We start from the raw sequence: 12,163 nt of genomic DNA on the forward strand, positions 1-12,163 counted from the left end.
TCTACCAACTCAGACTCGAGCGCATGCAGCCAAGCCATGCAGGCTCGGGCCACAAATAACATAGATACAGCAGCTTTGACACCTAAATTAGCTGTCTTAAAATTTTTTTATGTTCTTAATTCTCAAGCAGGCAGCTTTAAAAAGTGCTTGAAACACGAAAGAACCACGAAAGGTAACAAAACTACACCAAATTTAAGCCCGTTACATTAACGGGTGCTAGAATAGATGTGTCTGTGTTTTTTTTCTCTCTCTCTCCTTGGCCGCTGTCTGTGTCCTTCTGTCTCCCCCCCCCCCCCTCCCGAGCAAAGCTGTCTGTCCCCAGCACACCTCCCCCCCAAAGCAGCCCCCTTTCCCTCTCCCTATCTCTCCATGGCCCCTTCTGTCTTTCCCCCCAGAGCAAAGCTGTTTGCCCCAAGCAGCCCCCTTTCCCTCTCCCTGTCTCTCCATGGCCCCTTCTGTCTCCCCCCCCGAGCAAAGCCGTCTGTTCCCAGCACACTTCCCCCCAAAGCAGCCCCTTTCTCTCTCCTTGTCTCTCCATGGCCCCTTCTGTCTTTCCCCCAGAGCAAAACTGTCTGTCCCCAGCACACCTCCACCCCCCAAAGCAGCCCCCTTTCCCTATCTCTCCATGGCCCCTTCTGTCACCCCCCAGCACACCACTCCCCCCAAAGCAGCCCCCTTTCCCTCTCTCCCTGGCCCCCGGTATTGATCCGCTTCTTACCTTCCCTCCATCCCGGCGTCTTCTAGCCTGCTCCTCTTCAAAGCAGCCTGCGATCGTGGTGGCTGGCTTTAGCGAACCTCGCAGGCCGCTCTCCAATTCGGTAGCACGTTCCCTGACGCAATCCCGAGGTTGGAAAGCGGACTGCGAGGTTCGCTAAAGCCGGCCACCATCGCAGGCTGCTCTTTAGAGGAGGATCAGCATCAGCGGCGGCGGCAGGGGCGAGTGAGGGCGGGAGGTATGTTCCCTGCCGAGGACGCAGGCAGGGAGAGAGCTTGCCTGGCTTCCATGGTGAGTGAGGGCGGGAGAAGGGGAGTGGCCAGAATGTTCCCTGCCGCCGGGTTGGAACACGGCCATGGATCACACACCACGGCGGCAGGGAACACGAAACCCTAAGTGCACATGCGCGCTTAGGGTTTTATTATGTAGGATAAATGTGGGAGAGCAAACTCTAACACCTGCAGCCATGCAGAAGAGAAAGACTGATGGGATGAGCTAAGCTAGCCTATGAAGTACCCTAGAGGCAGAGTGGAAAACCTGGAATGGTTCTCTTCTGCAGTCCATGCGGGTAAAGGGAAATAATCCTATGGTCTAGAATGTCTCACCTATTGCACTGGAAAAAGTAATTAGTAGACAGGTTGTGGCAGTAACAAAAGATTAGGTTCTTACCTTTGCTAATCTTCTTTCTTGTAAATCCACACTCTATTCCTGGACAAGTAGGTTATGTATTCCATGTCGCGAGACTGCTTGTAGGAAACCTCATTTACATAATTTTTTCTGACCCTACCCTCTTACCTCAGGACTGCTCTCTGGTTACCAGTTCATGAAAAAGCACAGAGTCACTCCTGTAGAGGACACAGACAAAAGGGAGGTGTACGGGAAACTCTCCAACAAGCCTAATCTGCTCATAACATGAAATTACATAACTATCAAACAACTGAAACAGGTTTGCAAACAGTATAAACCTGAAAAGAACTGTGCTATAAGGAGACATAGCCTGCACTAACAGAGGGGGAAAGGGGGGGGGGGGTTCGCCAAGGCAAAGTTCATATCAGGTTCAGATAGTACTCTTAGAAAGGCTGGTCAAAAAAACAGAAGTCCAGCTTACTAGTACTTATTGAGGCAGACAATCGGCAAATCCGCAACTCCCACGATGGGTTCCAGGAACAAAGAATGGATTTACAAGAAAGAAGATTAGCAATGATAAGAACCTAATCTTTTGTTTTTGTACAATCCCACTCTATTCCTGGACAAGTCAGATGTAACACAGCAGTCCTGTAAAGTCAGGGTGGGACAGATGAGCTGGCTGCCAGAATGGAAGAACTAAAAGCAGTATCTTGCTTGGCCGTCATGTCAATCCTGTAAAACTTTGTAAAAGTATGCAAGGATAACCAAGTAGCAGCCCTATAAATCTCTTCAAGAGAAATTGCAGATGAAGAAAACACTTCTAGTGGAATGAGCCTTCACCAAAGCAGAGGCCGCTTTACAGCTGAAATATAGGCAGATGAAAAAGCCATGCGGATCCATCTGGAAATGGTGGCTTTCAAAGCCAGCCTGCCTTTACGGGCAGGACCAATCAGCACAAACAAGTGGTCGGAAACTCTGAACTCGTTCCAAATACTTCAACAGGAGTCTGTGCACATCTAAAGACTTCAGAACTCGGTCATATTTATTCGATCCTGAGGGAGTAAAGACAAGCAACCATAACACCTGATTTATGTGGAAACTAGAGACCATCTTCGGAAGAAAGGAGGGAACAGTAAGTAGAAGCACACTGGAGTCTGTAATCCGAAGGAAAGGATCTGTGCACGACAAAGCTGGAAAGATGTAGAAAGAAACAGTAGATTGGATACTGGCAAAAGACATATTTAAGGGTGACCAGACCAAAAGACTAGTTGTAGCCATTTTTGTCCTAGGCCGTCAAGAAAGGGAAAGCTATAGAGTCCTATTGTTTCACTTGTAGGAAAGCAACTTGTGACCAGAAGGCAGTCCTGAGGTAAGAGGAAGGTCAGAAAAAAATTATGTAAATGAGGCTTCCTACAAGCAGACTCATAACATGGGATGCATAACCCACTTGTCCAGGAATAGAAAAGGATTGTACAAGAACTACCCATTGTATCTGGTTTAAAATGTTAATCACCTATCAAATCCAAAATAATAAAATCTGACATCCTCTACACTGCTTTCCAAGCACATACTTCAACCACTTCTACCTTAATAATGCAGAGCTATCTCAATATTCAGAACAGGTTAAAATTAAGCCAGGTACTGATATGGATTTCTACAAGCAACAATTTAAAATTGTTTCCTAAATGTTTTCAATTCATAATTGCAGAGAAAGCTAAATTTGAATGAACAAGTCTAACCTCTGTTCCAACTCCAGGTTGTGATCCTGAATAAACATTGTCAGGTGGGGGACCTCCATACTTCCTCTGTCCTGTTGTTACATCCAGAGTATATCCTGTTCTCTCTAGCAATGCCTAAGAGGATGAAAGAAATTAGTACTCCTTATCATATAGATCAGTTCTGACTAGCACATTAAAAAGTTTTAACAAGTCTGTTACAATGCACATCATTGCAAAGCTGAATTAACCATTCTGGAAACTAAGCACACATTACGAAACAGAGCTTATTGTTTAGGTGCTCTTAACACAGCAACAAAGTAAATGACAGCAGAAAAAGATCCACACGGTCCATACAGTCAGACCAACAACATGGCCAGAACTGCAGCCGCAACTTTGTGCAGGCCCCAGTCACCCATGTTTCAATGCTAGTTGTCAAGTCTTCACCATATAGGTAGTTAAACATGAGGATGATACATGGTTATAACCAAAACTCCGTAACACATCTTATCTTAAGGGGGTAAAGTGGTGTTACTCACCTGTAGCAGGTGTTAACTGAGGGCAGCAGGCAGATATTCTCACATGTGGGTGACGTCATCCATGCAGCTCAGAACACAGTGAAAGAAGGCTACGACGGGAGCTCACGGCAGCCATTTCCTATGAGTGATCTGCACAGGAGTGTAGGAAGATCGCTCCTGTCCCAAAAACCCGCTAGACCACCAGGTACGGTTCCAGGGAGTCTCAGAGGGCTTAAGGTAAGGTCTGAGATTCTGGGGAAAGGGTCAGAACCGGCCCAAATATTATTTGCAGTTTTTTAATATTCGCGGGCTGGCTCTGCCCCTAACTCCAATGAATATTGAGGGAGAAGTGTACTGTCACATTAAAAAAAAAAAATCACAAGACTGTCTGTACCGTGCATGCATGAGTACCTTCCCACCCCTTGCCGGCTCATAGGCCCATCAGTTCAATAAAAAAAGTTAAAGAAGCTAACTAGGGGAGATGGACGGATAAAACCTGCTACAGGCGAGTAACACTGCTTTGTCCACAGGCAAGCAGTCAGTATATTCTCACATATGGGATTAACTAGCTGCCAGGATCATGTCTCTGAGAAAAGGGTTATTAACAACTACCATGGGCCTGCTGAAACCACAAGGGTTGAAGGGAAGTTGGTATCAAAGTGGCAAATAAATTTTATAGAACCGATTGGCTGAACTGGCTATCCCATTTTGAATGATTCTCCAAATAATAGTGGGATGTGAAGGTATGAATTGAAAACCAAGTAGCTGTTTTACAGATGTCCTCAGTGGGAGTGGAATGCAGATGAGCTACTGAAGTCACCAGTGCTCCAACTTTACATGCAGTGACATGGCCTTCAAGCGTCAGCCCATCTCAAGCATAACAAAAGGAGATACAATTCAGCAGCCAAGTGGAGATGGATTTCTTGCTGACAGGAGCTCCAAGTCTGTTTAGACTGAATGATAAGAACAGCCGAGTAGAACATCTGTGAGACTTGGTCCGATCCAAATAATAAGAATAGTTCATTTACAATCCAATGTGTGGAGTGCAGCTTCACCAGCGTAGAAACATAGAAAGATGACAGCAGATAAGGGCTATAGCCCATCAAGTCTGCTCACTCTAAGAATGTGGTTTTGGAAAGAAAACAGGAAGAGTTATATAGACTGGTTCAGATGAAATTCAGAGATGACCTTCAGGAGGAACTTGAGCACGAAGAACTACCTTATCGTGGTAGAATGTTTTATAAGGTACATCACACATAAGCACTTGAAGTTCAATGACTCAGTGTGCAGATGTAACAAATATGAGTAATACTACTTTCCAAGTGAGATACTTGAAGGATGAAGCTGAGAGCGGTTCAAACGAGACTGGACAGGCCATTTGGCCTTTATCTGCCATCATGTTTCACCACCAACATCTTCTCTCTTATCAAGCAGCATTATGGGACAACGATCTGAAACAACTACTTACGCTTGCCAATACATATAGGGAATTTAGGAGACAACTGAAAAATGTATCTGTTCCTAAAGTACATAGGAAACTGATTCGCACAATCTCTCTCACAATACCAGATCTCTAGAACTGCTAAACAATAGATATTAACTATGTCAATTCTACTCAATTTGTAACATTTATAATCATTGTAAACCGCATAGAACTTCACGGTCCTGCGGTATATAAACCGTTATTATTATTATTATATGGTTATTGCGGATGGGCAGACTGGACGGGCCATTTGGCCTTTATCTGCCATCGTGTTTCTATGTTTCTAAGGTCTTAAGTCACAGGATGCGGCTTCATTGATCTTATATGAAGGTGGTCTTGTATGAAGGCTTCTCATGAATCTACCAACCAAAGGATGTAGAGACAATGGCTTTTTGTCTAGCTGAGAATGGAAAGTACTAATAGCACCAAGATGAACTCTGATTGAATTTGTTTATAGTCCAGAGTTAGAGAAGTGTAGAAGGTAATCTAAGACCAACGGGAGAGGACAGGCTATTGGATCTAGTGAGTTGTAATTAATCAGATTTTGAAACAAGTTCACGTGAGATGACAGCAGTGCTGTGTAGGTGGCTTTCTATAAGCTTCAATGTTGGCTGACACTGGTGCAGATATTGCAAATACATTCAGTGGTTGGGAAAGAGATACCAAGCTGTGAGAGCTGAACATAGATTGGGATGGCGAAGAGAGCCCTCATTCTTTGTCAGCAAGGTTGGAAATATGAGGTTCCCAAATGTTGAGTTGTAGAAGATGAGGAAGCCATGGTTGATGCAGTCACAAGGTGCGATGAGAATCATGGTGGCGAGACTAGCAGGAACTCACAGCAGGGTTATTCCATGTCAAGTGATCAAGGGCTCCCTGCATGACCATCACGGATTTTGATAAAACTTTATGCACAAAGTCCCACATGTATCAAACGAACTTTGGTAAAGTTTTAGTTTCGCCTGTGGAATATTCGTGGAGATATAGCCATTTGTTTGACCCCATACTGCAATGACATACAGTACGACAGTGACATTCTGACAACTTTGAGACACAATATCTCACGAGCTATGTTTCCAAAAAAACTGAAACTTAGCTACCCTGCACAACTTTTGGAGCTCTATTCAGTGCTACCAATAATAATTTTTGTCGAGCACTGAGTGAATGGCTGAATTACAGTAAACTTGGCCGAAAAAATTAGTGCTCCAAAAAAAGTCAAAGTTTGACATTACTTAGCTCCCACAATAATTGAGTAATAAATGCGAAATTTGGCGCATGTCTCAGTACAACGTTGTTTTCAAAAGTACAATTTCAATCTCCAAGCTCTTTCCATTAGTTTACAAATTAAGTGTAAAGTTGCTAATTTGTGTAAAAAGGCCAAAAATAGGGTATTTTCAGCCTGCTTTTACAGAAAAATACCTATCAGAAACTCTTTCAAATCAGTCTCATTAGAAAGAGCATATTTCAAATCCCCTAGAAAAGTGGGCTTCATTTTTCAACGCAGGTTAACAATGCCCGAAAAAGGGGGACAAAGTTGGGAGATGTCACCATGGCAACGGCCTACGTTTCAACTTACAATTATGTCACTTTTCACACTGTTTTTCCCTGTTTATTTTTACTCAAGCTTTGGGTACAATTATAGTGTTCTTAATTAATGATTATTCCTAACTAGAAATTGAGGTGATAATTTTGTTGCATGCAGATCACAAATTACAACTTGTTTTCTTTTTCAGATCCACATTATTAATAATTCAGTTTAAAATGGATACCAACGAATTGATGCCAACAAAGTGGACTTCACTTCGGCTTGGGAACCATATAAGATACCCAATTTAGGCTTGGGAACCTAGGATAAGACACCCTAATCATTGGCTTTGGAACCAGAAAGATACCAACAAAAGGCTTTGGAACCTTGACAAAGAAACCAAATGCAAGGCTTGGGAACCTGGACGAAGTGGCCCATCCGTGGCTGGTATTGCACAGCTATCGGGCGTGACCCCTATGGCGATGGGGTTGCCAGTTCAAACTCTTGAACTGGTAGTGACAATGTCACCATGGACCAACGCAATAGAGTAGTAGTAATACTACGTCAATACAAAACTGAAACTTTAAAAATGACAGAACTATGTTGAAATAGAGGTTGTTAAAGTTTAAAAAAAAAAAAGAAATAGAGGTTGTTGCCGTGGCAACGTCTCCCAACTTTGTCCCCCTTTTTCAGCCATTGTTAACCTGCGTTGAAAAATGAAGTCCACTTTTTTAGGGGGTTTGAAATATGCTCTTTCTAATGAGACTGATTTGAAAGAGTTTCTAAAAGGTATTTTTCTGTAAAAGCAGGCTGAAAATACCCTATTTTTGGCCTTTTTACACAAATTAGCAACTTTACACTTAATTTGTAAACTAATGGAAAGAGCTTGGAGATTGAAAATGTACTTTTGAAAACAACGTTGTACTGAGACATTATGCGCCAAATTTCGCATTTATTACTCAATTATTGTGGGAGCTAAGTAATATCAAACTTTGACTTTTTTTGGAGCACTAATTTTTTCGGCCAAGTTTACTGTAATTCAGCCATTCACTCAGTGCTCAACAAAAATTATTATTGGTAGCACTGAATAGAGCTCCAAAAGTTGTGCAGGGTAGCTAAGTTTCAATTTTTTTTGGAAGCATAGCTCGTGAGATATTGTGTCTCAAAGTTGTCAGAATGTCATCGTCATACTGTATTTCATTGCGGTATGGGGTCAAACAAATGGCTGTATCTCCACAAATATTCCACAGGCGAAACTAAAACTTTACCAAAGTTCGTTTGAGACATGGTGGACTCTGCATATGAAGTTTCATCAAAATCCGTGATGGTCATGCAGGGCACTTTCCAAGAATCTGATCACTTGACATGCAGCCATTTATGTTCACAACTCAACATGGGGCAGGAGCTTAGGAAGATCGCTCCTGCCCCACTTCACTGCTAGACCACCAGGCTTTAAAAAGTAAGTTGTGGAGGGTACTGGGAAGTGTACTTTCTAGATCATTGGTAAGGTGTTGGTAAACATTTAAATGTTCTGATGGTATATATTGGTCATAAGATGACATTTAAGATGAGTGATTTTCATGTAAAATGTCATATAGAAACTGTAGTTTAATATTCTATAAGCCAGCATGGAACTTCAACACTCTGCACCCAAACCTATCTAGGGTTCTGCCTTCTCTGCCTGGTGGAGAACTTGCATAAATTCTGGAATTACTAGCTTGCTTTAAAGGCAGCTTCCACAACCGAGGGCTGGTGTTGCAACTGTGTTTTGTCAAAAGCCTGGGTACAATTAGATTCTATAGAGTATCCAACTTTTGTGGAGCTACTGGGACAGAAAGTGGAGCTTCTCAGTATTTAAATATGGCATCTATCATAACATTGGATAGAGCAGTGATCTCAAAGTTGTAGCCCAGGAACCACATGCAGCCTACCAGGTACTATTTTGAGGCCTTGGGTAAAACAGTTTCTTAATCATATGTCTAAACCGCCTAGAAGTCGCAAGATTGTGGCGGTATAGAAGAATAAAGTTATTATTATTATTTAGCTATAAATTACAATATTATCATTAAGACTTAGGCAAAAGGAAAGATTTATAAACTATAAAGAGTTTTACCTCGTGCAAAATTGTCATTTCTTTAATAAGACATTAACTATTTTTTCTGAGGACCTGCAAGTACCTACAAATCCAAAATGTAGCCCTGCAAAGGGTTTGAGTTTGAGACCACTGGTATAGAGGAACCTTAATACAGTTCTTTGTAGTCAAGAGCATGCATGAACTCTGCTCAAAGCTCTGATTCAGATTGCAGTACCTGCCCCATTTATCTGATGAACTTTACAAAAGACACTTTCTGGAGGCAACCTTTGTCAAAGAGGTAGGACACGGATCAGACAGAATTCTGTAGGACTCATCTGCAGACAAGTCAGGATAGTAGCTAGAAGAGTGTAGTGATAGATCTTAGTCATACTCCTGTCAGCCCTTGTAAATGTAGAACACTGAAGAGAACATTGAGAGTGACAAGATCTTGGAGATGGACGTTGAGAGGAGCGTTGAAATGATGAGTGTGCTCCTTAGAAGATGGACATCTCAACTTAGACGCTCGACGTCTTGGTGCCCAAGATCTATGGCCCGATGGAGTTTGAGGACGGTGCTCAAACTGAGTCGAGGCTGGGTGTGTTAAAGCAGATTTTTACATTGAGTGCAACTGCAGCAATCCAATTAATTTATTCTGCAACAACTCTCTGAGCTGATTCTGTGGAGATGGCACCGGTACCAATATTGGCAAGGGCAGAGTAGACACAGTCTGCATCAGGTGTCGAAGCATTGGGAACCTCGATGTCAAGGCAAGCTTCAGAGGAGACACCGATTTTTAGCATGAATATCTTGCATCTGTGCGTCGACATAGTGTGTCGATGATGACACCTTGGACGATCCTAATGCCTGTTCAGAGGGGGATAGATGTTTATGTTTTTCAGCCTTCTTACAAGTTCCCCCAATGCAAGAGTTATCATTATCAGTACTGGTGTCGATCGATGATCAGTGTTGGAGTCTCCAGTCATAGACGATGCAGTTAAAGTTGACCAAAAAAATTATTCAAACTACAATTTCTGGCCTTAAACAACCTGTTCTGCAACTTGGAGCAGAGAGCACAAGAAGTATCCTAATGTTGAGGACCTAGACACTGGATACATCAGTTATGTGGATCCTTGCCTGAAAGGGTTCTGTGACATTGAATGAACCATTTGAAGCCGCTAGGCATTTTGGACATAGAAGGAAAAAACGCCGATATGAGGTCAAAGGACGCAATAGTCTGGGGAGCTCAAGTAGGCAAACTGAAATCGAGTCAACGTTCCCAGCTTGAGAAGAGGCTGAAAAGTGCCCACAGGCTCAAAACCAAATAGAAATCAAAATAGAAAATTTCAATATGTAACAAAAGAAAATAAATATATGACAAAAATAACAGGAAGGCACAAAATACACATACAAAATAAGCACACTTAGAGAAACTCTAAGAACAGCTTCTCTACTCCATGGAAAACTATGAACTGACAGTCTGGCGAGCCGACGTCAGGTGAAAAAGCACTCACACATTCGCAGTACAGGCAGTCTCAAGATTTTTAAAGAGACGGTATGCTTTTATACTGTACGTACTGGGCTCCTTGGATGATGTCACCCATATGTGAGAATATGCTATTGGCATGTCCTCGGATAAAATTAAATACATTCTAAGCTCTCAACACTACATGGAAAAATCTTACAGCGTGTCTCTACTTAAGTTTCATTCAGATATTATCCTGTGCATAAAATGTGCAATGTTCCTATCTAGATAGAAAACACCTGACTATTCTGAACACAGATAATTTTTCATTTCAAGGTTAGCTTCAACCTTTCCTTGTCCTTAAAATGACTGCATCTTCTGACTAAGTTAATGAGTATAACTAATAATATGAAAAATTCATGATATGTGCCAATCTCATTTAACAAAAAGGAAAGAGAAGCAAAAAGCATACATTAAAAAAACCTCAAAAACTAACCTTAATTTTTGCTTCATCTGGTCCCTTTGTTGACTCCTGAGCTTTGCTGCCCTGCTTCTCTCTTTGCCTGTAGGTTTTCATAACTCCACATAAAAATGCACTTTTGTTCTGAAATCACAGTTGGTAAAAATTAAGCTATAACATATTAAAGTACAAAGTCTTGAAGTTTTTAAAACCTGTACAAAGAAAGAAAAAAAGAAAGATGAAACTGTCAAGCATCAATAAATGACCAGCTGCATAAATTTATCAAAATTCATACATACATAATGATTATTCATAAATGCTAATATCCTTATAAATCCACCATCCAATTTAGGGGTTCTATATAGGAGTAAAAATTGCTTGCAAAAGAAGCACTAACCAAGATATTTAGAAACCAATGTCCACATGATTTTGCCCCTTTAAACAAAATCTCAACCACTGTCTAATATGGTAAGAACTAGTTTAATATATATATATATATAATTATAGACTATTTCTTAAATCTTTTATATGCTGACATTCCAAAGTCCCTGGCAGATTATAATACGAACATACATGATCCATGAATATGCACATAAATCAAACGTGACAAAGATACAAGAGTCAATATCCTAAAAGGAATTAACCAAATACCATCACAACCTACTACCTGGATAAGGGTACTGAAAGGAATACTCTGCAGTACTATCCAGATAGTGCCGAGCAGAGGCTGTTGTCTAATAATATTAGAAGAACTATGCAGATAGTGCCAGATCAGAGTAGGCAGAGACAGCATGTTTCTAAATCTTATTCAGATGATAGCACGATTCAGGAAAAAGGCTGGCCAAAGATATCCAGATAGCAGATTTAACAGCCACCTTTTCCGAATATTCGGTGTGAATATAATATCTAGACATTTTTAAACTGCTGAAGCTATTTTAAAAAAGGACAAGAGGACATGCCTTAACTTGCAGGAGCCACAATTTCAAAGTCCATATCACAGTTTGAAATAAGTAATTAACATCCAGCCTTATACTGTATTTTTCGCTCCATAAGACATACCTGACCATAAGATGCACACCCACCTCTAGAGGAAAAAACCAAGAAAAAAAAATTCTAAACCAAATGGTGTCCCTGTACCCCCTTTGGTGGTCTACTGGTAGGCCAGGACAGGGTACAGGGCACATCTAGTGGTGGGCACGTCTAATGGTAGGCAGCCCCAAGCCAGCCTGCCCCCAGCCCCAAACCAGCTCCAGGCCAGCCAGCCCGGCCCAGGCCAGCCGGCCAGCTACAGGCCAGCCAGCCTCAGGCTAACTCCAGGCCAGCTCTAGGCCGGCCAGCCATCCAGCCCCAGGCAAGCCCCCCCGTATCTTTTAAAATTCTGCCGCCATCATTTCCAGCTGCCTTCACTCCCTCCTTGCCTGCCGTGGCTGCCTTCACTCTTCTGGGCTCATTTCCCGGCCAGTGGTGAAACAAATCAGCAGCACGGCTGTCAGGAGCAAGCTTTATGCTCTCCTGCTCAGCCCCATACTGCTTTCCAATTGGCTACCTAAGTTCTTGCGAGTCTCACAAGAACCTATGGCAACCATT

The 12,163-nt window shown here is 42.2% G+C and overlaps 1 protein-coding gene across 8 annotated transcripts in view; it reads right to left on the bottom strand.

Annotated features, from left to right (window-relative positions):
- HNRNPR (heterogeneous nuclear ribonucleoprotein R) overlaps positions 1-12,163 on the bottom strand; it is a 160,173-nt gene that overhangs the window by 76,914 nt on the left and 71,096 nt on the right. For 7 of the 8 annotated variants that reach the window (XM_033953569.1, XM_033953567.1, XM_033953568.1 and 4 more), the window contains 2 exons: positions 10,613-10,720; positions 3,082-3,195 (listed from right to left, as the gene is read on the bottom strand). In XM_033953569.1, coding sequence (XP_033809460.1) covers positions 3,082-3,195; positions 10,613-10,720 — 222 coding nt within the window. Of the gene's footprint in view, positions 1-3,081; positions 3,196-10,612; positions 10,789-12,163 lie in introns of all 8 variants that reach the window. The other variant, XM_033953572.1, reaches the window with a different exon arrangement.

This window comes from Geotrypetes seraphini, chromosome 8, assembly GCF_902459505.1.
Source record: "Geotrypetes seraphini chromosome 8, aGeoSer1.1, whole genome shotgun sequence".
Lineage (NCBI taxonomy): Eukaryota > Metazoa > Chordata > Amphibia > Gymnophiona > Dermophiidae > Geotrypetes > Geotrypetes seraphini.